Consider the following 25490-nt stretch of genomic DNA (forward strand, 5'->3'; position numbering starts at 1 on the left):
CTCTGCATAACCGTATTTATCCAGCCTATTCAGTAGACTGAAAAGTTAGTGTCCAAATGTAATGAACAGTCTCTCAAATCTTGCTGCTCCATATCCATACTTGAGTTTTCTACTGCAGAAAATTGAGTCTCACGTCCTCTCTCATGGATCCTCACAAGTAACCAATCTATTAGGGTACTTATGGTACTCAGAGCTATAGGGATGGGCAGCTAGTGCTAGGAGCTCCCTCTGAGATATATTTGTTCTTTGCAGTTTCCCCAGAAGAATCCCACTGTGTCACAAGAGGCAGGTAATGATAAAGGATCACAGTCTCCAAGTGATACTGAAGGAAGAACACCAAGAGATACAGAAGACTCTACTCCAGCCACTATCCAGCTCATCCAAGAGGTACCCTTTTGAGTACTGTATGCTTCTTGCCTGGATCTGCATTGAATCTGGAATAGCATTAAGACAAATACTAGGAATAGGGAATGGTGCACAATGGGCTCAAAATGATAATTGTCACTTTGAAACAATTTCACTCACAATGTAAAGTCGAAGGCTTTCATGGCCGGCATCCATAGTTTTTTGTGGGTTTTTTCGGGCTATGTGGCCATGTTCTAGCAGAGTTTCTTTCTGACATTTCGCCAGCATCTGTGGCTGGCATCTTCAGAGAATGCCTTCTCTGAAGATGCCAGCCACAGATGCTGGCGAAATGTCAGAAAGAAACTCTGCTAGAACATGGCCACATAGCCCGGAAAAAACCCACAAAAAACAAATTTCACTCACAATTTTTTGGATTTATTCTTTTTATAATGAGATAGCAAAACAATTGAAGAGTGTCTTGCAGACATCCGAAGATGCTTTATTACATGCAGGCACCAACCTTTAAAAGGCCCTGGTATGCCATGTTATATTTTGGAGGAAGAGAACTAGAGATTTGTAGTGCAGTGCTGTGGGAATTACAAGTAAATGTGCTGGAGAATAAGTAAGATAACTGAGCAAAGCAAAATGAGTGGGTGCTTGTTTCACCAAACTGCTCAAATTAGTGGGTCAGTTCTACAAATTTTGAAAATTTCTCTGTTTCTCACCAACCCTGAAAAGTTCAGGATGAGAGGATGAAGATCAATCGAGGTAAAGGGTGTCACATCAGCAGGAGCGAGAACAAAATTCAGTTATGATTATTGGCTTGTGCTGGCATAACATATTTTAACTTGTAATTTTTAACTATGTAATATGCTGTCATAACACGTTTTAACTTGCAAATAGAGGTTTCCTCAGGAAGCTACAGAGAGTTGTCAAGGGAAACTTCAGCCCTTTGCTGTTCCTTCCCTGAACATGAAAATGCCAGTTTTTACAAGCAGCACAATCAAGTTTTTCCTGAACTTTACCATTTGGGCAGGAGACTGACAAATGAAAAACAGGAGAAGGCCTACTCTCCATATAGAAAACCGTCATATGAGAGAGGAAGGTTGTAGTCTGACCTTGCTCTTGAATGCTGTTATTCTGTATCTGAGGAGGGTTTCCCCTATTCTCTCCACCCTATTAAGCTCCCATTTTCTTTGGTAAGCAAAAACAGCTTGCTTATTGCACTGAGACAGAGGTCCAAAACAGAGTGCAGAAATAATCCAGTTTGAAACCGTTCCATGCTAGGGAATTCTGAAAACTGTAGATTTGTGAGACATTTAGCCTTCTCTGTCAGAGAGCTCTGGTGCCAAAAAGAAACTACAATTCCCAGGCAGTTAAAGCAGTCTCAAACTGGATTACTTCTGCAGTCTATTTTGGACCAGAGAGACTGGTCACCATGTTATGAGTTAAATGGGATGGCCATAATTTTAATATAAACACAACAATTACCAGTCAGATATATTCATATATATTTTCCCTCTAGTAGGCAATGGGTAGGTAAACTAAGATAGGGGGGGAGGCACCAGGCCTGATAGTTTCCAGATCAGCAAAATCTCAAGCAGGGCCTTAAGCTGTGGTTGTCTGGTATGCACCTGGCAAGACTTGCCATATCAGTGAATCTGTGGGATGTGCCCAAACAGTCCACTAGAGATGAGGCCACCTGCATCTTTCCAAACTGCAGGTTCCATCCCATCCATCTAACCACCCCAGGGCTCCCCCACCTAACCCATGCCTAATGTTCCCTCTTTCCTTCCCTATCTGCCACAGGAGGAGAGCAGCCCATCTTGACACACTCTCCCCAACAAAGAAGGCAGACCAACCACAGCATGACCTGCTTATGCTGAAGGCCTGGCCAAAAATGGCTGCCCACTATACTTGCAAGCTTATATATAGACCTATGAGATTCCCACAGGAGGTCCTGCAAGAGATCTGGCCCAACAATCAGGCCAGATCTCATTGTAACTCTTGCAGTGGTGATGCCATTGTGAGATTAAGGCCCAAACCTAATCTGATTAGCTGCTTGCAGTGACCCGGGCCGAGAACAATGGTGCCAACCCAAATGGGCAACACTTCCCCCTCTGTGATGATGTCAGGGATATGTCTTCAGTTGATTTTTTACATTATAGAAAATGTACACAATCTTCTGTTATGGGGTTGAAGGGGCAACTTTTTATTTCTTTTTCTCTCTCTACAACTCTTTTTTATTCTCCTTTCTTATATCATGCTTTGAGATCCTGAGAACTTTTATTTATTTTTTGCTGCCATGTCTTTGTTCAGGAAAGAGCTAGTGGCTATTCTGTTCCACTACATGAAGGACTGTCTATGAGAACCCATTTTGCTAAAAGCAACATGTCCTGGCATTCTTGACAAAGAAGGCACACCAAAGTATCCTGGAAGATGAAACCTCATCCCTTTAATGTGAAAAAATCCAAACACAGCAACAGAGCATTAGATATTTAACTGCTCTCCAGCGTTCCAGTAGAGCAACTGGCCAGCTAGCTGCATGAAAAATTTATGAGAAAGTTTCTTTCTCTATGGGCTTGGCACGTGCCTGCAACTCATGTTTCATTCCCTTTTCTGTAGGCGCTGACCTCTGGGGGACTCCGCTCCCTTGCAAAAGACTATTCTTTTCTGAAAGTGGCAAGAGAGGAGATGGCTGCTGCCTTCCAGGTGGAGGTGGCTGAGATAGAGGAGGTGGCTTCCACATTCTTGAAGAGAAGAGAAAGCTCAACTACATCTCTGTAAAAGTTCCAGACTATGGCCATTATAAATACCAGACTATAAGATGTTATCCACAGACCATTTTTCTTCAGCACTGCTACAATACAGTGTGACCTGTTTGTCTGCTTTGGGGTGGTTACCATGAAACGACATCACTACTGACCCCAGACTGGTTTCTGTCTGCAGCATTATGAGCAAGCTGAAGAGATGTGGGGAGGGAATACTTTTTCCCCCCTTGAATGTCCAGAGAGGTGATTTTAGGAATGGGACAACCAGGGTGTTTCACATGGATGGTAATGGGATATCTTTTACCACAATCTCTACATTTCTGTGAGGTCTGTACCATGTAAGAGGGATGGATAATTACATTCTCCATATTATCATATATTCCCCATACATCATGTCAAAACTTGTCCTAGCTTCCTCCCACTCTGCTTCCAGCATTTTCACAAACATTTTAAAAAGCACCCTTTGATAGCATTGTTCTGAACAAAAAGTAATATTGGTTAAAAACTAGCACTTTTAATAAACTGAAAAACCCAAGAATGATAATTTATTTATTTAAATGTGCATTACATACTGTTATATATAACCTGTTTGTTTTGTTAACTGGTGTCAAGTCAGCTTCAATTTATGGCGACCCTATGAATGAGAGACCTCCAAGTGACCCTGTCAGCAACAGCCCTGCTCAGGTTTTGCAAAGTCTGAATCTGTAAAGCTATATTCCTCTTTTCCTACCACCTTCAACTCTACCAAGCATTATAATTTTCTCTAACGAGTCATGTCATTTCATTATATGTTCAAAGTACAATACCCTCAGTTTTGTTATTTTAGCTTCTAGTGAGAGTTCAGTCTTGATTTGCTCTGGATTGACCAATTTATTTGTCTTTTTGGTGGTCTATTGTATCTGTTGACCTCTCTTCCAGCAGCACATTTCAAATGAGTCAGTCCTCTTCCTGTCATTGCCTAGCTTTCACGATCATATATAGAAATTAGAAATACTAGGCCCAGAATATTCTGACTTTGGTATTCAATGATATATTACATTCAATGATGTATTTAATCTGTTCTTCAAAAAATTTGGAGGGGGCACTCCATAAACATAAAACCTATACAGCAATACATTCAAAACCAATAAAACCTAAACACTAATCAGTACTGATGCATACATTACTCACATAACTAAAAGTGTTTAAGGTGTTTTTGTGTTGCTGAATTGTTTTATTATGGTTTGTGCTGGAAAAAACAGTAAAATATGCAGTAACATCTCACACCTTTAAAATGTTTTCCCAACTCAGACTCAAAAACTTTGGAAAGACATTCAGGCTAGGGCTAATAGAGTAGAGTAAGAGATCTAACAGATTCTCTCATTAAACATACTCCAAATGATTTACAGACCGACCAAGAAAATACGCAAATGTTGTGCTCAGCAAAAGACAGAACAGACCCTCTCATTTTCGCAGGGGTCTACCACATACCGTGCAGCTGTGGACAAGTCTGCATAGGGACCACCAAATGCAGCGTTCAAATAAGAATCAAGGAATATGAGAGATACTGCAGACTGGACTAGCCAGAAAAATCACCAGTAGCAGAACATGTAATAAACCAACCTAGGCATAAAATGCTATTTGAAAACACAGGCTGCAACTCCTACTTGTGCTTATCTGGAAGTGAAGCTCCCTAAGCTCAGTAGGATTTGCTTCTGAGTAGGCATACCTAGGACTACCAGGGAACTGCCCTCTGGAATTCAAGACAGGAAAATGCAGTATTTTTTAGTATGGGCAAAGGCTATTCATTCAAAAAGCAAAGGACCCTTTCAGATTTGGAAAAGAGGAGGGGTAGAAGTGGAAGGTAAGGATCGGCTCAAAACATTTTGCTGCCTAAGGGAGAATAGCCAGCAACATCAACTTATCCAAGTCAAGGTGCAGAACACCTAAAACTAGTCAAGTTATTTTGGCATTTGAAATAGAAAAACTCAGAAATTCCCCTCTACCTTTTTGGTAGTCTGTATGTAGTCATAATACATTCATAACAGTTGGCTATCCTTTCATAATACCTAAAATTTTCTGCCTGAGATGACTGTCTCACCCCGCCAAGCAAGGAAACTTCCAGACATCCTCCTCCCAGGTGTATGAAATGTAGGTGCCACAATGAAAAATGTAAACCAAAACCATGCTTCCATCTGGAACAGGCATAATGATCAATGGATAGTACCGGAAGACCTCTGTTTGGATCTCCCCAAGAGGCCAACACTTCAGCAGTCGATTCATACTCATTGAAACTACCAAGTATGTGTGCTGTGTACATTCCAGTCGTTTTTTACTTATGGTGACTCTAAGGTGACCCTAACATGGGGTTTTCTTGGCAAGATCTGTTCAGAGGAGGTTTGCAATTGCCTTCCCCTGAGGCTGAGAGTGAATACAAATCCACATTCCCAGTTCATAGCAACACAGCTGAGTGACTGACTAACAGATTAGAAAGCTGGGCCAAAACTAACAAAATGAACTTCATCAGGGATAAATGTAAGAGACTACACTTGAGCAATAAAAATGAAATGCACAGATATAGGATGGGTGACACTGGCTTGACAGCAGTGCATGTCAAAGGTATCTAGGGGCCTTACTTCACTGCTATTTTATACCATGTTACTCTGCTCCAGTCATTTGTGGTAGGGTTGCTGATTGTAGATGCACCTCTGTTCAATGCATTACTGTGGTTTGCCTTTTGTGTAATGGAATCCTCTTGCATCCTCCAACATGCCACTGCCCTGGCATGCATGTTTGGAAAACAAACTCGTAGAGTAGTCATGCAATGTCCTGGTGGAAAGTTCCATGAAACTGTTAAACTGCGATGCTAAAATATTAGGATGTTATGATGGCACAACAGAAGTTATGATAGCACAAGTGTTTTAAAATTAAAATGCCAGAAAGGTTATTTTCATCACCTAAGTACTGGAAGTGGTCTGTGGGTTCTCTACACAGATCTCCTGGGGAATCTTTGAGAGAGGAATAAGCTGGCCACACTCACATGCTGCCCACATCTCACCAACTAATAGAGTTTTTGTGGAAGGAAACACAATGGGGGTTGCACAGCACAAAAGGTTACTGTTTGGTAGCAAAACAGTCATTAATGGATTATTTCCATTCCAGAGCGTTACAACAGGATGACATGCAGTAAGGCGTAATTGCTGGTGGTACCGATGTATTGCTATGACACTACAGTGACACGGTGTGATAAGGCCCCAGGAGTCTTAGTGGACCACAAGCTGAACATGAGTCAGCAGTATGATGTGGCAGTTAGAAAGGCCAACACAATTGTAGGCAGCATCAATAAGAATAGAGTGATTGAAGATTGAAGAAAGTAATAGTACCAATTTATTCTGCTTTGTTCAGACCTCACCTGGAATATTGCACCTAGTTCTGGGCACCACAATTCAACAAGGATGTGGACAAACTGGAGCTTATCCAGAGGAGAGTGACCAAAATGATGAAAGGTCTGGAAACCATGCCCTGTGAAGAGCGGCTTAGGGAGCTGGATATTTTTAGCCTGTAGAAGAGAAGGTTAAGAGGGGACATGACATATGTGTTTAACGATTTTAAAGGATTTCATATGGAAGAAGGAGCAATGGATTCAAGCTACAGTAAAAGAGGTTCCAACTAAAATTTTGGAGGAACTTCCTGAGGGTAAGAGATGTTTGACAGTGGAATACGTTGCCTTGGAGTGTGGTGGAGTCTCCACCTTTGGAGGTTTTAAACAGAGGCTGGATGGCCATCCAGCCCCTGTTTAAATATTTCCAAAGATGGCGATCTGTCAGGGTGCTTTGATTGTGCATTGTATGGTAGGGGGTTGGGCAGGCTGGCCCTTGTGGTCTCTTCGAACTCTATGGTTTTATGATCATACACAATTCTATAGAAATGTAAGTGCCACTGCTATGAAGTCCTGGTGACACAGTGGTTAAATGCTGGCACTGCAGCCAAAATGTGAGTTTGATCTTGCAGGACTGCAGGTTGATTCAGCCTTCCATCCTTTTGTGTGTCACTACTCATAAAAATTAGTATCCAGCTTGTTGCAGGCAATGGGTTAACACATTGTAAACTGCTTAGAGAGTAATCAGCACTATAAAGCAGTATAGAAATGTAAGTGCTATTGCTATTGCTAGTCCGATGCTCTGTCCACTACACCATTCTGGTTTTCTTCAGCCTGCCCTTTTGACTTAGGAGTAGAAATCCTATATTTGTCCAGATGTTGTTGGGTACCCAACAGCCTTAGCCAGTATAATTATTGGTGAAGAATTGCAATTCAGCAACATCTGGAGGATCAAGGGATTTCCACCCATTTTGACTAGCAGGTACAGGTGGAAAATAGCAGTTTTGAGGAAGGATATGTGATTTAGTGTCTCTTACTTATTCATGCCAAAATAAAGCGATCTCGCTGCCAATAAGGAAAAGATCTGTTCTATAATGGGAACGGGAGACCTTTTGAAATCGATTACCGATACGCAGTGGAGCCAAATCGGGAATTGGACTATACTGTAAGTGGGAATGAGCCCTTTGTGTTACATGATTGTCACCCTTTGCTTCTGTGCCTTTAACAACATCTTGATCTAGAAACATTAGCAGATAGTAACACTCCTCTCAGTGTCATGGAAAGCTTTACTTATTCATTGCAAAGCAAATGAAATCTTTGCTATAGGCAGAAGAGTAGTCTGAGCTGTTTCTTCTTCTCTTAGCTATTCTGTGACAAAAGCAGCTAATACGCACACATATCCCCTGCTGCCACTTTGCAGGTAACAGAATCTCCACAGCTTCTGTCCAGTATATTTCTCCTATAATAGCATACCACCTCTCTCAATATAATGTGCTTCCAAGAATCACAGCAGCCAGCTTCTTCTAAAACTGCTTTCACCTCAACATTAATAGATATTAAAATACTGAGGAATTATGCATCCCCTGGGAGGTGCTGAATCAACAGAGCCTGGCTGCGTTCAGGGCTTCTATTTGTTAAGCTGAAAAAGGGAGAATGGGTGAGGGGCTGCTGGGAAGCAATGCACACAGTCATGTCACTGTGCAAAGGCACCAGGAGAAGTCTCTCTCTCTCTCTCTCTCTCTGGTGGTTAAAGGAAATCTTCATCTCTCTGGAGGCCAAATTCTTATTAAAGCCAGGCTCAGCTATGGAAAGCCCAGGAGCAATGAGTAGCTACATGCCCAGCTGTCCAAGGAATTGTTTCCATGTCAAAGCATTTAATTATAAATTAGTATTAGGAAGAGAAGCAAAGGGTTGCAGAAGGAAAGTGCTAAGAGGAGATACTCTTCTTGTTGTCTTTTATAGCTAAGCCCTGAAATTCAGGGTCTTCTGCTGTACCTGCACAATTACTGCCCATTGTCATCTCAGAATCTTTTTTATTTTGCTTCCCGCTTTCCCTTGTATTCTCTCTTATATGGCTTTTCTCCTTTCTATAGTAGAGATACAGTATGTAACAAACAGACTGGGAATAATTTAGGAACAGAAGGTATAATGAGGAAAAAGAGCAGAGGGTACTTGCTCAGAAGGAGAATCTTTTATATGCAAACACTCTCCAGCTTGCTCTTTCAAAAAGCAAGGTTTGAACAAAAAAAAAAAAAATTAATCAGCCCTCATTATAATCATGGGACAGATGGGGACAAACCAGAAGGCTTGCAGCCACAAAATTAATGCCTGCCTCCCCTTTCAGTCTCCTGTCACTGGCTCATGCTGTCTTTGGCAGTAAGGAGCAAACTCTTTTCATCTAATGCATGATGAAAAGAGTTACCATGCCAGGGAAATTGGATAAATACACAACAAAACAAGCGGAAACACTTCTTTAAAGCAGTTAACTATCCCATGTGAGCTGTATACACTGCTCTAGTTTTGGATTAAATGTATAAACATAACTCATAACTAGTTGATATGGCTATTTTGAACCAATTGCTTAGGGTTGCTACATTTGCTTCTGGCAGGGCTCCTCTACTTCACTCTCATAGGCTGCACCTGCAGTGCAGAAATAATTCATGCCTAAATTTTATGGAATTTTGGGATTTGTACATTGTTGTGGTACCAGGGCTCTCTAACAGAGAAGGCTAATATCTCACAAAATTACAAATCTCAAAATCTCATAGCATTGAGCCAGGGCAGTTAAACTGGTATCAAACGATTATTTCTGCAGTGCAAATGCAGCCACAGACATTTAAGAGGAAACACAATTATATGTAGAATTTTACCTGTTACCCTGCAGTTAAAAGACAAAGTCTTTTGTGGGGAAAAGGTGATCAACTCTACTTCTTCAAAATTTCTTATAGTGTGCCCATGCCAAGTGGGCACACCATACATGGCTTTCAGCTACGCTGAAGCTGCACAGCGGGAAAAACACAATGCCACATGCACATGTCCCATTGTTTGCTATGGGGCTTGAGCATAAGCATTTTTCCCTTAGGCGGGGGGGGGGGGGTGCAGAACGGGATCAAAGAGCAAACCCCAAATTATGCACCTTCAGGAATGGTGTAGCACTACCTAACATGGGCTCTACCATTAGGAAGACTCTTCTGGTAGCAGTTTGCTGGTGGCATGAAATAATGGCAAATTGTTGGTTATTTCAACTTTTGTTATTGTTTTGTTATTCCTGGAGACAAAGAGAGGTGTTGCAAGGATTTGATGCTTCCATTGCCAAAATAATGTAGTTGGGTTTGGCTAATATGCACTTAGACCTAAATGGGAGCAGAAATCCTTTGCTGCTCTATCTCAGTAGTAAAATGATGTAGGTCTGTCCATTCAAAGCAGGTTGAATTTTGAATCCCTGTTTAGGTTGCTGTTGACCAACATGGCCTGTCTTATCTAGACAAGGGTCCAACTTTGCTTCTCCACATTCAGTCCTTCATTGCACCTGGAAACCAGTTCAGGACTTTCATAGCCTCCTTGGTGTCATCTAAAGGAAGATGGAGTGGCTAAAATTAGGGGAGGATAGAGTTTGAAGGAAGCCTTTTGACAATTAACAAAGGGGCCATCCTTCTATAACATTTTCTGGGAATGCTGAGCCAAACAAGACTAGAACCACTACAACACAGTGTCTCTATGTGCCTTAAAGTGGGTCCTTGGTATCCACTGGGGTTTGTTTCCAGGAAACCACCCCCCCCCCCCCATGGATACCAAAGTCTTGAAATTATTCTGATTGCTTCTGTTTGGCACCTGATATAATCTATAGAGGCAATGAAAGCTGTCTCCAAACCAGATGTAAATCCAGACTGATAAGGATCCTGATAATGAAGCAATCAGAATAATTTCAAGTCTTGAGAAAATATTGGAACAATGTAAAAACAATCTTCTACAACACGGCCTCATAGCCCGAAAAATCCACAAAAAACTATGGATGCTGGCCGTGTTCGACTTCATATGAAAATAATCCATTTGCAAACAGCGAAGCAATGCATCTCATTCACATTTTCTGACAGACCAGTACTATTCAAAATCTTACTGCTCAGCATCATCACTACTCCTTAAATCTGCTTAAATTGCCTTAAATTGTACATCTTCCCCATACATAAAAGTGTTCCTTTCTTTGCACTGAATCATCCTGTACAGGTTTAACATTATAAGTGAAACATGCAACAAAATGTTGGAGTACTACTGTGCAGGATTCTAGCCACTGCATTCCCTTCCTTTCTTCCTGCCCAGTTTTCCATTCCCTTCAGTCTGCAAGCCATCCTCATTGAGCTTGCTCAATTCTGGTTGTTCTGCTTAGAGTTTTTGCACTTCTAAAAACCTAGGGTTCATTTATACTGTAGAAATAATGGAGTTTGACACCATTTTAAATGGTGTGGCTCCATCCTATGGAATCCTGGGATTTGTAGTTTTATAATTTCACAAAACCTCAAATCCCCACATTCTGTAAAACAGAACCATGGCAGTTAAAGTGGTGTCAAACTCCATTATTTCTACAGTGTAGATGCTCCCTTAGGCAATCTCCCAAGGGTTCTGATTCTCCCGTTTCAAAATGGGTGGAGCTGCTTTGGTTATATAGGGAAAGGCAGCTACAAAAACTTATACAGTTGAGGTAGATATTAAATAAGACATAAGAATCAATGCACCAATCATTTGCACAAGAAAGCTTTCAAGAACTATTATAAAATAAATATATGTTAACATTTGGAGGGTAAAGGTAAGGTTGAAAATTGACCTGTCAGTGAGTCCATTGATTAATCAATTCATCATGCTTTTTATGGCAGGGCAAATGATGATCAGATTTCCTCTTATCGCTTGTCAAAGTCATTCTTTCCCCAAAGGCTGCCAAGTTGTTTTCCTCTCAACTGATTCTTAAGGTCAAGCACTTTAGAAAGCAGACTTCACATGTAGCTGTGTAGAGCCAACATTATGACAGAAACTGAAAGGCAAGCCAATACACAGTCCACTTAGAGTCCTTGATGAGAAGATGCATGTTGACAACAAATTACTATCCAGAGAAATGAAAATGATTCACTGTGCCATCTTTTAACATTTTTTGCCTGCTGTTATTTAGCATTCAAAATCCAGCATCCCAAGAAAAAGCACTGTTCAACAACCAAAAAGAGATTACACTCATCCTCTGCAATAAATATGATGGATCTATCAGATACCATCCATCACACAGTTTGTAATTCACAAAGAACTGATTCACTCATCATATAATGTGCTATAATAATAAAATGTTTATGATGGATGTTGACTAAGGTTAATAATCCTGAAGCACTGAATCTGTAATTAAGAGTTAAATTCCTAGGCAAAGTACCTCTGCTATCATTTCTTGATTGTTCTATGAGCAGAATAGTATGACCAGCTAAGGCCAATTAACCTGACATTTATGCAAATCTTCTTTGCATTAAGCCTTATTTTATGTCTCTATCAGACTGGAATCTCATCTCAAGGGCACAACTTAAATGACTTGCAGCATTACAATCAGTGCCACAGTGAGATTTTGAAAACCAGGGAAAAGATGTCTAATAATTGTAGCCACTATAGCTAAGAGCAGATAGGACTAAGTGATACATATTTGAATACCCATTATAAACTCATTTTTAAACAAGGTTGGACTGTATATGCAGAGCATCAGACAGGCACTGCTAGGAATAGATGGCAATGGTGTAACAAGAGATTTGTTTGCCTATTTGCAGCCAGTCTGATGTCCCTGGATTGACTGTGAGAAAGCCTGGTTACACCAACAGTCCAACCAACAACAGATGCCATTAGGCCTGCCTGTGACACAATTTGATCTGAAAAGTGCTCAGAATCAGATCCTGAAGTGAAAGATTACTATACACATTAGATCAGAAATTGGGGAGTGGAGGCTGAGTTACTCCTCGCCCCATTTACCTATGCTACCAGTACTCATCATGAAAGACAGAACTAGGGCAATGCACCTGCTCAGACAAACCTGCATCTCATTTGTTCCTTGACTAGAAGGCCATAAATCTTTTCCCTTATTATTTTTACCCTGGAAACACATTTCTTTCTGTATTTTAAGGATTGGAATGTTACTTTTATAAAATAATTCATTACAGACATAGTACCGTCCATATAGTTGAAAAAGCAGCTTGAGATACACCATTAGCCAGCACTTAAACCATGTGATAGTCCTTCTCTGTCATTGAGGCCACACTGTCATAACTACAAAAGTAATTCAAAAGTTATAATTAACACCACCAAAGGTGTAAAATTATCCTTCATTAAATTACAAATCAAAATCTAATATAGCTATACTTACATTATTTGAAGAATGCCATTAGATACGAGTAATTTTTAAATTGTAACGAGTTACTTCCAAGCTGTCTCGGTGGTGAAAGCATTTTTCTCACACTCTTAACGGGCTCCGTGAGCTGCTCCTATATGGAAGAATATCAGCAGTAAGAAAGTCCCTGCCTTCAGGCTTACAATTGAAAAGGTGTTCCCATAATGAATAGGGAGAGGGGAAGAAACTGGAAAAGGCATTCCCATAATGAATGGAAAAAAGTGCAAAAAGTATTCCCATAATGAATAGAGAGAAAGGAAGAAAGTGAAAGCAAGCTCTGGCACCAGTTCTTAAAGTTACTTCATATAACAACTTACTGAGGTGGAAACAGTTAAGCTAGCCTGGTGGAATGATTGCCATTGAGTGACAACTGAGGGAGAATAAGATAGGGATAGGGATCAAGATCAGGAATGGGGAATATGTGTTTCATGGTTGTTGCTGTACTGTAATCTACACTATCTCTCACTTTAATTCTGTTGCAGGATGATGGAAGTTGCAGTCCAACATTTGAAGGGTTATATATGCTCCTCACTCTTGTTCTGGACTAATCAGAGGATGTAACAACTGAAGGACAGAATCATTATGCTTTAGCTTATTTACTGTGTAACAGAAATTTCAGGAAACTTAAAGATCTAGGCCTGGCATAGCAATGATTGACAAGAGGACCTAGTAAATTTAAAATCCATAAGTTTATTTCCAATTGTCGACAAAGGAAAACATTGAACTGAGTGGAATTCAAGTTCCAAAAAGCTGAGATCCCGAACAAGACAAAATGGCTCTTTTTATATTATTGAAGACAAAGAAGCTTCTTCAATACACCTGATTGGCTAATTACAATTTAAACATACAGAATTCCTACAATCAGAACAGAAATACATGCATACATTAAAACTGCATCATCACTCCTTACCCTCTCCTTTAGGAATTTAGTAGCTTTCCTTCTAACCTTGCTTCTGAACATCAACAGTGTATCCTTATCTTAAATTGTGTATATTATGTCTAATTCTGTTGGTGCCAGCTTCTTACGGGTCATGATGCTCTTTTTACTCCTTTGCTCTATGTTTTTTTCCTAAACTCCAAGCCTCTATTTTAAAAAACCTATTTTTCTTTAGCGACTCCATGTTTCTATGGCTTTTTATTTCAACAAGGAATTTCCACCACAACTGGAGGAAGAAAAGTAAAAATGTTTAGCTAAAGAAACAAAGGCCCGTTACATACGGGCACTTTAGTACGCACAGAGCGCGTACTAGGGTTAGAAAGGGGTGGTGCTTCCGCACCCCCCTAACCCAAGTGCGTGCTCTGTCACACAAAATGGCGGCGGTCGTTCCACACGGCCGCTGCCATGAGGACGTCACGGCCGCGCTGCCTCTATACGGGGCAGCGCGGACGTGATGTCCTCACTCCGCGCCAGGGCGCATGGTGCGCCCTTAGCGCGGAGCAGGAAGGAGCTCTGTTTCGGAGCTCCTTCCTGGTTTGGGCCGCTGGGCGCAGCCTTCACACGGCTGCGCCCAGCAGACCAAAGGAAAAAGGGGCCAAGCGGCCCCTTTCTCCTCCTCCCCGCCGCCGCGGGGTGTCCTTGGGGCTTGAAGCCCCAGGGACACCCCTTTTCAGGCTGTGGGGAAGCGGCGTTTTGCTGCTTCCCCGCAGCCTGAAAAGCGGCGGATTGGGGCCTCAGCAGCTGCCATTCTGGTCACTGAGGCCCTGATACACCGGGGAAAGGGGCGGGTACAGCCCGCCCCAAATGGGCAGTCTGTAACCCGCCAAAGTAAACATTTAGCAATATTTACTGATCCGTTAAAATAAGTGTGGTCCTCCTTTCTAGAGAACTAATGTGGTGTAGTGGTTTGAGCATTGGACTAGGACTCTGGAGACCAGGGTTTGACTTCCAGTTCAGCCATAGAAGCCTACTGGGTGCCCTTAGCAATGTCACAGTCTTTCAGTCTCAGAGGATGGCAATGGCAAAAATCCTTCTGAAGAATTTTTCCAAGAAAACCCTGTGATAGGTTCCTCTTAGGGTCACCATAAATCAGAGATGACTTGAAGGATGACATACTTCCTTTCCATTTTTAAAGGAGGCTAGGCTCTTATCAGTTTCTATTCCAGCTTTGAGAAGCCTTAGCAATTGGTCTTTTGATGGGCTGACCAGGTGGGGAAGGGTGGAGAATCTGCATTCTGTGTTACGGACTACAGCGTGCTTGTGAAGCCTGTAGCCTTCTGGAGCAGCTCCTAGAAGGCTATCATGACACTGTGGTTCTCATAAGCGCTAGTCAGCAAATGGAGAGTGATAATGAAAATTACAATCTCACAACATTGTAACTAGAAATTACTCACCCATATGCAAAACAGGCTGCCCAGAGTGAGCATCAGTAGTAGGCCCAAATGTGGATGCTGGCCCTGATTAACACAACTCCCCAAGGACACTGGCCCTCATTAATACAACTCAGTAGGGCTTTTTGCTGGCACAAAACCTCAATATTTAAATTTGAAAGGAAACCCATAATTCATTTCAGGAAAGAACATTGCCAGTTTGGCCAGCTGGCTAATGGCATCATAAACTGGGATTTCCAAACCTAGCACAACACTTGCTTATAAGACCATAAGATAATGTTAGCCAGTACAGCTTTGTGAAACAAATTATTTATAACAGCATACACAGAAGTATTCCACCTAGAGAACCCTTAACTTTTAATCATCTGACTCTTCAATCATATTCTTTCATTAGTGTAATGAAGAAGATATATGACATATATAGTATAACAGATTTGCCAGGGCTCAGCCAGAGAACATACACCTCTGTTCTCTGAGGTAGCAGATATGTAGCAGTCTTCTCTTCTCTCCTGGATTGCTTCCTATTCCTGTTGTCTGCCTACTCCTCCCACGTTCTGTAGCTAAGTGTGGGAGGGTGATGACAGGAAAGAATGGGCAGGACGATGCCATAGCTATCTCATCCCTTGATGCAAGCAAATGCAGAGCTGGCTCTACTATTAAGTCTGGGGTGGGAATTGTGTGGCTCTCCAGAAGTTATTGAACTACAACTCCCAAAATTGTTTACCAGGCTCTGTGTTGGCTAGAACTGCTGGGAATTGCTTTTGGATTCACCCTGATGTTGCCCAGCTATGTGTGTCCTGGTTTTCATCTATACAAAGTTGGAGGGTGTATGAAAAGGCAGGAAAATTAAAGTTATATAATTTGCTATTGGTGACTTTTTACTGGATGAAGGGAAAGAGGGGTGTTTGTGTGGTTTTCTATGTTATACATCAAAATAATCTGCCTGACTGGGAGTACTATGCACCCTAAATTGGTTGGATGTCTTAATGCTTGGATGTCTTTTAATGCTCTCCTTCCGGTGGCAAAATATCTTGGACTGACCCTAATCCTTAAACAACTGGCCTTGGAAACACATGAGCAATGGAAGAGAAGAGGCAGTGGGATTAGCTTTAGTTTGTGAATATATGTAGAAAAGTGTGGAGACAGAAAATTTCTGATATACCAACAAGCACCCAGAGGCAGTGATTGTCTGCCTCGGCTTCAAAATACAAGTTCAGAATTCAGAGTACTTCCAGCCTACTAGTTGTTATTATCACAGAGTTTCAGTATGTTAATTTTTTACTTGGTATTTAAGATGTTACTTGTGTTAGATTAAAAGAAAACAATCAAAATGTTTTCCTAATTCAATTTATGTATATTTTACATTGTTATTTTAACCAAAATACATCTTGCACATTAAGCAGACTAGGGTACACTCTGGAACTCCAAGGTAATTCTCATGTTACCTTGGAGCACTTAACACTCAGTTGTGGTCTGTGAGGAACCATAATTTGATGCAACAAATTGGATGAAATGTCTGAATGGGCAGGTCATTCTCTTTGAAGGAGGACAGTAGGCAAATAATTTGCTGCTGTGCATGTCTCCCATTTCCACAAGGAGGCAAGCATCTGTCCAATGGTCACAGAAATGGAAACAGATTCTCCACATAAGCAGACATAGCTCCTGAAATGTCCGTAAGCATCAGAGTACCTGTTACTCTTGTGTCATCCTGTTACTACTTACCCCAAAGCTTAACAATTTTTGCCGCTATGTATCATTGCTGTATGGTGATTCTAAATGCATTGATGGAAACACCTCCCCGTGCTATCCTCAGATACATGTTCTCATAAAAGGCTGTCCCCGTCATTAAAAATCTCTGTGTAGGATCTCTTTTAGTTTTTTTTATGGTTTATTTGACCAAGGCACAAGATCCTGTATGGTCTTGAAAGCTAAGCGAGATCAATCCTGTTTAATACTTAGCTGGCAAACCAACAACAAATACTAGGTGCAGTAGGCTATATTTCAGGAGAAGGAACTGGCAATGCTACCCCTGACTATTCCTTGCCTATGAAAACCCTATGAAATCCATGAGGTTGCCATAAATTGACAGCTGACTTTGAAGGCACATGTGTGTTTGTGTCTTCAAGTTGCCTGTCAACTTATGGTGACCCATGAATTTCACAGAGTTTTCCTAGAATATGCAGAGGTAGTTTTGCCAGTCAAATACAGTCTACAGCACCTAGTATTTGTTGGTGGCCTCCCATCCAAATACTAAGCAGGGCTGATCTGTTTAGCTCTGGGGGATCTGATGCCTTTTGGGTATTTAGGCCTAGCTTTGAATACAACACTCCTAAAATGAACCCTATATGTCCAGTAGGGGGCACAAGGGAATTTATCTCTAGTTAACTCACTTCTCTTTGATGTATGCCTTCAAGTCATTTCTGACTTACCCAGGGTGACCAGAGGTCCTCCTTTTCCAGGACATGTCCTACATTTCATCCTTCTGTCCAGGAGAAATTCCAAAATTATCTCCATTTTGAGCATGACTAAGAAGCATGAATTTAATATTTATATTAGGGTTTTTTTCAGCTTTTATTTGGTCATGTCTTACATTTTTCTTGAATGTCCTACACTTTGCGGTGCCTTGTTATCCTATGCGGTTAGGACATTTAGTCACCCTGGACTTATGGCAACCCTAGGGCAAACCTATCACAGGGTTTGATTGGCAGAATTTGTTCAGAGAGGGTTTGCCCTTTCCTCTGAGGCTGAGAGAGTATGATTTGCCCAAGGTCACCCAGTGGGTTTCCATGTTTGAGCAGGCATTTGAAATCTGGATCTCTCAGTGTCTTCGTCCAACACTCAAATCACTACTAGGTCTCAACTGCTATTTAGTTACTAAAATGTAATAGTTCTGGCCAGTCAGTGAGAGAGGGGGGCTCCTTGTGTATTTTTAATTGTGCCATTTTATACCTAGGATTGTGATTTGACTGTGAGTTCCTGCATGGCAGAGGGTTGGACTGGAAGGCCCTTGTGGTCTCTACAAACTCTATGATTCTGTGGTTCTACATGGACTCTGAAAAAGAAAATGGTAGTGAGTCACTGCTCATTCCCCAGATAAGGTTTATGTAGGACTGCAGCCTTAGCTTAAAGCTTAAGGATAATAGTGTTTAAGAATCACCATTATCATTGTACATTGCAAACAAAAAAAGGGCCCCCAAATCCAGTATTGCTTGCAGCCTACTTGCACTCCTCACCACATCCTGCTCATATATCTCATTTGTGTGGGAGGTACGACACCTAATGTTCCCACACATACAATTTAAAGATGTAGCTGTGTTAGTCTGGAAAATCAGTATGCAAAGGGAACTTAGCGCCTTTGAGACTAACTGAAAGAAAGAAGTTAGTAGCATGAGCTTTTGTAGACTTGTGCCTACTTCCTCAAAGGCATAGCTGCATGGTGACTGATTGCAAACAGTGACATGCACTCTGCACATGCTTGGGCAAGCTGTTTTCTTTATTAACGTCACATGGTGTAGGGTTGAACAATAGAAAGCAGATTCGGAGGGCATTTCTGCACAGGCCAAGTGCATCTGAGGAATTAGGCTCAAGTCGCTCATGCTACCAACTTCTTTCTTTCAGTTCTCAAAGCTGCTACAAGATCCCTTTTGCACACATATACCATTTGTGGCACTTCCTGACCTTACCCTCTTCCTGGTCTTTTATTCAAGATGAATGGTGAGTTATTTCAACCAGCTGAGAGGCACTCTGCACATGCTTAGGCAAACTGTTTTCTTTATTACTGTTTCATGGTTTCATGGCTGAACAACAGAAAGCAGTTCAGTTTCCAAAACACACTGCAGAAATAATCCTGTTTGAGGTCACTTTAACTGTCTTGACTCAATGCTAGGGAATCCTGGGAATTGTAGTTTATTGTGGCACCAGAGCTCTCTGATAGAAAAGGCTAAATGTCTCATAAAACTACAGTTCCCAGAATTCCCTAATATTGAACCAGGGCAGTTAGCGTGGTCTCAAACTGGATTATTTCTGCAGTGTGTTTTGGACCTAACTGAAAGAAAGAAATTGACAGCATCTGAGGAACCAACTTCTTCCTTTCATCAGTTAGTCTCAAAGGTGCTGCAAGATCTCTCTACCTGCTGATTTTAAGGTCCAAAACACACTGCAGAAATAATTCAGTCTGAGACCGCTTTAAGTGTCCTGTCTCAGTGCTATTCTGGCAACTGTAGTTTTGTGAGACATTTAGCCTTCTCTGTCAGAGAGCTCTGGAGCCACAATGAACTATAATCCCCAGGATTCCCTAGCACTGAGCCAGGGCAGTTAAAGCGGTCTCAAACTGGATTATTCCTGCAGTGTATTTTGGATCTAGCATGGCTATATCTTTGAATTTTATCACAGGTTTTTCTTGTGGCAAGTTTCTTCAGAGGAGGTTTATGTCATGGCCATCCTTTGAGGCTGAGAGAGTGTGACCTGCCCAAGGAGGGGAGTCCTCTGCAGTGTGGAGCCAGGGGCTAACTCGGCTACATCGTTGAATTTTATCACAAGGTTCTTTTTTTGTGCCAAGTTTCTTCGGAGGAGGTTTGTAGCATGGCCATCCTCTGAGGCTGAGAGAATGTGACCTTCTCCTTCTGCAGTGTAGACACAGAGGCTAACTTGGCTACATCTTTGAACCTTATCACAGGGGTTGATACCTTTGAGTTTTATCACAGGGTTGTTGGGTTTTTTTGGGGGGGGGGCAAGTGTCCCCAGAGGAGGTTGGTGCCCTGGCCATGCTGTGAGGCTGAGAGAGTGTGACCTGCCCAAGGCTGGCTGGGGGCTGGGCTGGCTGCCTGGTGCTCCTCCTCCAGAGGCTGCCTTGCGCAGCCAGGGCTCCTGGCCGCCAGTCCCGGTGGCGCTGCCGGGGAGGCAGGAGGGGAGCCCTGGCTCTGGCTGAGTGCTGCTGCTGCTGCTGCGGAGGAGGAACAGAAGGAAGGACGCCCGCCCGCCATGCCCTCCTCCTCCTCCTCCTCCTCTGCCTCTGCCTCGGGCGGGCTCCCAGCCTGGGGCTCTTGCTAGCCTGGCCTTGGCCCCCCGGGCTCCATGGTGGTTGAGGCGGAGGAGGCTTCGCGGGGAGGAAGGAGGAGGAAGAGAGGGAGGAGAAGGAGAAGAAGGAGAAGGAGAGGAGGAGGAGGAGGAGGAGGGCATGGCTGCCCAGGGGGACAGCTGCAGCGTCAAGGTGGCCGTGAGGTGAGCAGGGTCAGGAAGGCAAAGCGAGGACCCCCCCCCCCCGGCTCCTCAAATGGAGGAGCTGTCTAGCAATCCCTTCGGGACCCCCTGCATAGCAGTGTAAAAGCCATGCTTCTCAGCCTGCTCCCAATGGAGGACCTTGGTGGCATTCCTCTTGAACTGAAGGTGGGAATGGAGGCGGTGTCCTGGGGAAGGGGGCTGCCTGGTCCCTCTGTGTCCACCCTCTTGCCCTCCTCCCGGTCAGGGGGGCCAGATGTCCTCCTCACCACAAAGGAGGACAGTTCATTGCAAAGGGTAAGAACTTCGAGGGAAAATAGAGGGCATGACCCAAGAAAGGCTTTAAAAAAGAAAGCAGTCCGTGTCAATGCATGCTTCTTAGCCTTGCTCCAAATGGGGGGACATTTTGGAATGCCTCCTGGACAGAAGGAGAGAATGGAGGACGTGTCCTGGGAAAGGAGGACGTGCCTGGTTACCCTGAGCAGAGACAAAGGGTCTGCCATAGGCTCCTAAGCGCTCTCTCTCTCTCTCTCTCTCACACACACACACCCCACCAGCCCTTCCATCCATTGGGGTCTGTGGTGACTGGATGTTGGGTGGTTTTGCTGTAGCCTCAGCTCAATGGGTGGCTCAGGCATTTTGGGGGGGGGGAGTCTTTTTGGAACCGGATGCCTCCAGCTCTTATAAATTGGGGGTCCTTTTTAAACTCCCCAAAAGCCACATTTGGGTTTTATGCAGGGGGATAGGATCAGGTAGAAGAGCCAACGTGGTGTCGATGTTTGAGTGCTGGACTATGACCAGGGTTCAATTCATTGGGTGACCTTGGCTGAGTCACACTCTCTCAGCCTCAGGGGAAGGCAAGGGCAACCCCCCCCCCCGAAGAAACCTTGCAAGAAGCCCCCATGATGGGGTGGCCATAAGTCGGAAAGGACTTGAAGGCACACAAGAACAACAACAAGAACAAAGGATTGGGTGTCCAGGGAAAGAGGCACCTGTGGCTTTTTGGGGGGCACAGGCCTGGGGTGTGTGGTGTGGAAGCCTTCCTGGCTGGGGGGGGGTAATTAGATCCAGACCTCTCTGTGGCTGTGTCTATGCGCACGCAAACCCACACACACACACAGGCACACTGCCAGCAGTCGCACACCTCTTTGTTTCCTCTGCAGAGGTCCACACAACGGGAGTCCAATGGCTGGACCCTGTCTCCTTTCTTTCTTTCTCTCTCTGTCTCTCTCTTTGCATGCATGTGATTAGCCGCATCAATATTTTGGACATCACTGGCCACACTAGTGCCTTTCTCTCTCCCTTCCCTTCTTCCCCCACTCCTTCATAAGCTATCCCTCTGTGATTAAAAAAAAGCCAATTTCTTCTTAGGAGACCTTTTTGAAAAACCCTTTCCCATAAAAGCCAATTTTCTGCCACTGCCATAGCTACCCAGAAAGGGGGATGGGGTTGTTCAGTCTTTGGAAGAAAAAACCCAGGGCTGCCCCTCCTTCTCTTTTTCAGCCCAGCCAGCAGAAGCCAGAGAAACAAGGAAATCCTGTATTTCACACATATGCCCTGTGTTTTGCTGCCTCTCTTCTCTGTCTGGGCTGTGTGACTGCATGGATGGGAGCTGCCTTTCTCTCCATTATTGATATTTCTGATAAATCCGTTGCTGTCAGGTTTCCGTAGGGGCTAGCCGGTTCCTTCCCCTTGTTAGCCTCATATCTCTCTCCAACAGAAAATCTGTTTTCTTTGGCTGGTACTTAAATTTTCCTCATAACTGTGTTTGTGCTATAATCTGTCATACGCAGGTGCATGGCATCCTCCTTTGAACATCCTCCCTTCATTTTGGGTGGGGTTTAGGGGCAAATCTGCCTAATGCGGTGCCTGCTTCACACCCATTTCTCTTTTTCCTTTGCCAAATGCTGCAGCTCTCCAACCATTTTCTGTGTGCAAGAAATGCCAAGGTGTAAATGTGTTGCAGGTACAGCCTGCCTTTCTCTGTTCACCTGAAACCAGGCAATTGTTTTCACCCTTGTAGAAAGGAAGGATGATGCTCATGCATTGATGACACTATCCAAGGCTGCTTTCTTTTGCATTGACTCTAGCCACCAAGGATGCAGGTCCTGTTGTATGTCTGTATGTTTTAATGATCTTTAATAAGAATCTGGAGACCACATCTAGTAGTAGCCATGAGCTACGACTGTGTTTTTTCATCAAAGAGGTTTAACCTTGCCTTCCTCAGATATTAGTCAGAAATGTCGATATGTCCTGTCATCTTATGAGGTCAAGTAGGTCTTTGTTGAATTGGAGCTGAGGAGGGAGGAGGTGGGGAGGCTTTGTCCCTCAAATGTTAGACTGGTGTATACTGAGCACAGAAGGGGCTGCCATTTTGGCGAGGTTTCAATGCTTTTGCAAGGCTGGGAGGTATTCGCTGTACAAAACGTTGAACAAAAGTGGACATGCTGAGGCCAGGTGAGGGCAGTGCCTTCCACAGCTAAATCCACAGTTGAACATCATATGACTTTCTTTCTGTCACTGATCATTTTGTGCCCAGTATGGTGGAAGGGAGGTTGTCCCCCCCCCTTTCAGCTGAGACATGCATCTTTGTATTGCTTGCCCATCATGTGGCAGGGTGCTATAGTCATACAAAAGCTTTCTTGCAAGGCTAAACCTTTGTTCATCACCAGTGCTTCCCACCTAGCCTGGCTTGACCAAAATGAATTAATCAGTTGGTTTGAGAAGCTTTGAGAAAAAGGTGGTTTTCCTGCCTCACTTTCCTGGCTTGTGTGCTCTCCATCTTTAGACCATTTTGTGTTGTACAGCTGAAAGACCCCAAAAGACAGAAGTTAAAGGGAAAAGGGAAGACAAGAGGAGACAATGCTGGTTTACAGAGCAACCCACTTTATTCTTAGTGTGTAGTGTTTTGTAATAGATTGCATGCTAGTGAGGAATACAGGAGACTGTTCTATAGCTGACCAGATAAGCATCTGGATATGTGTGGAAAAACTGAACGTACTTCTAATCCACTAGTCCCAGTGGTGAAATGGGATCCTTCCTTTTCCTTCGCACACTGTAGGGCAAGCATAGGTAGAGCTCACAAAGGTTATTGGACTATAGCTCCCAGCATTCTCAGACTCTGCCATGATGTTTGGGGTATTTGGGAATTGTACTCCCAGAAATAATTCTCAGCCACATTTAGGGGCTAGGAAATCTATTTTTCTATTCAAGGGCTGCATTCCTTCAGGGGAAATCTATTGGGTCAAAAGAGAAGGTTGGTGGAGCTACAGCCAACCTTAGGTGGACCACCCGTTTTCACTCTTTTACTCTCTCTTATCCCCTCACCCTTGAGAGAGGCCTGTTTGCTTGTAGAGGGCTTTTGAAATCAAACCAAAGGATTTCCCACCCTACCATAGGTGAAGAGCTGCTAGAGAATGGACTTGGATTTGATCCTGGAGTTATTGCTTTAGATAAGTACTCTTCTTTGGAGAACAGACTGTACCTGTTTGTGCTGTCTATATTTGCATCACACAAGCACAGGATCTGATTTTTAGTGCAAATAATTCACTTCCTAAGAAACTCAACTTTTAATTGTTGGGAGTAGAAAGGTGTTTTGGTTCAGAAAAAAAAACCTCTTTAAAAGTCTTCATATAGGGTATTATCTGGTCAAGTGGGACAGAGTAGTATTCCCCGAGTTTCAGGCTCTGCATAGGTTGTAATTTTTCCCAAAGTACAATCAATTAAGCAAATGTATGCAAGCCTGCTTTGATATTCATAATTTAGGCTGAAATTTGACACAGTATATAATTTGTCATAGGGGAGACAAGAGAAAGAATAAGGAGGAGAAGAAAATGTGTGTTATTTCATTCATCATGTACTTAGAACTGGCTGTGGATGCTACTTGGGTGGAGAAGGGTGCTAAAAGTTCATTAAAAAGCTTTATGCAAACTGCAACAAAGAGAGGGACTGTAGTAAGGTGAGCTGGCTAATTAAAGAGAAGAGATTTAACCTGCCAACAAAAAGCATTGAAAAAGATTTGTACCTGTCTCTTTAACTGACACCCCACCTTTCTCTCCTTATATGTTGTTGTTGTTGTTGTTGTTGTTGTGTGCCTTCACTATTTATAAGCATTTCTCTGTCATGATAGTAGTCTAACATGCTATCAATCAATGGAACCTGCTTTTCCTTTTTCACTGCTTTCCATGTTTGAAGCTAAAGGGAAGGGCAGAGGAAGGGGAAGGGGTTAATTTTAAGGGCAACAGAAGACTGTGATCCAGGCCTGCATCTTCCTAAAACAGCAGAGAAAACGTAGCCATTTCTACCTCTTTCTCCCCCTCCTTTTCTCCCATTGAAATTCATCACAGGAATGTCTAAGATTCTCAGTCTTCTAACAGTGTATATGGATGGATAGATTTTTAATTTAATGTATGACAGTATTCAAACATTTCAGTAGTATCCTGGACTGAATCTATGCTGCTTTGTTTGGAGAGACATGTCCAGAGAGCAAAAATATTGTTATAGGGCAACCACAAGGTTGCACATCTCTGAGTGAGTGATGAGCTAATTTCACTGGAACTCTTGCTAATCAGAAGACACAATCATTTGAACTGGGTGCTGAACACCAGTGATAAGTGGGAGATGAGAAAGAGAAGATGGTTATCTAAATGGTCATGTTGCCTGGGATGGTTAGTTGCCTGTCCTCTCCATTCTATCAGTATCAGTCAATCAGGTTTGACTGTCCTGATAATGAGGCTCAGCCCCTTCATTGTGGAACAGAAAGAAGGGAGTTGTGCTTTGCCTCCCAAGGATCGCAGCACATTAAACAGGGCTCAACATGTAGAGGAAAGTCTGATACATAGGCTTTTGAAAGCTACCTTCCCAGGGTTAATTTGGTGATGTTATGCCTGGAATAGCTCATCAAATGAAGAGCTTCCTCACCACTTTCAGGTGCTTCTATTAATATTCTGTGTGATCATATAGATAGATGTTATTTTTGCAGTACCCAGCATACTGCACAGGCACATCATTTTTACTTGCTTTCTCATGGTTATTTTAATCTGCTCTTAGGCTGTAATTAGTGAATTTT

The 25490-nt window shown here is 42.8% G+C and overlaps 2 protein-coding genes across 6 annotated transcripts in view; both read left to right on the top strand.

The window, feature by feature from the left end:
* CACNA1S (calcium voltage-gated channel subunit alpha1 S) overlaps positions 1-3885 on the top strand; it is a 95323-nt gene extending 91438 nt beyond the window's left edge. For both annotated transcript variants that reach the window (XM_089514825.1, XM_089514827.1), the window contains 2 exons: positions 253-387; positions 2971-3885. In XM_089514825.1, coding sequence (XP_089370951.1) covers positions 253-387; positions 2971-3132 — 297 coding nt within the window. In that variant the 3' untranslated portion in view covers positions 3133-3885. The remainder of the gene's footprint in view (positions 1-252; positions 388-2970) is intronic.
* A 16319-nt stretch (positions 3886-20204) lies between these two features.
* The window catches only part of KIF21B (kinesin family member 21B), a 90530-nt gene continuing 85244 nt past the window's right edge, over positions 20205-25490 (top strand). For 3 of the 4 annotated variants that reach the window (XM_089514829.1, XM_089514830.1, XM_089514828.1), the window contains exon 1: positions 20309-20425. In XM_089514829.1, coding sequence (XP_089370955.1) covers positions 20382-20425 — 44 coding nt within the window. In that variant the 5' untranslated portion in view covers positions 20309-20381. Of the gene's footprint in view, positions 20426-25490 lie in introns of all 4 variants that reach the window. The other variant, XM_089514832.1, reaches the window with a different exon arrangement.

Source organism: Sceloporus occidentalis, unplaced genomic scaffold, assembly GCF_023333645.1.
Source record: "Sceloporus occidentalis isolate IW3139 unplaced genomic scaffold, rSceOcc1.0.p SCAF_3, whole genome shotgun sequence".
In the NCBI taxonomy this organism is placed as follows: Eukaryota; Metazoa; Chordata; class Lepidosauria; order Squamata; family Phrynosomatidae; genus Sceloporus; species Sceloporus occidentalis.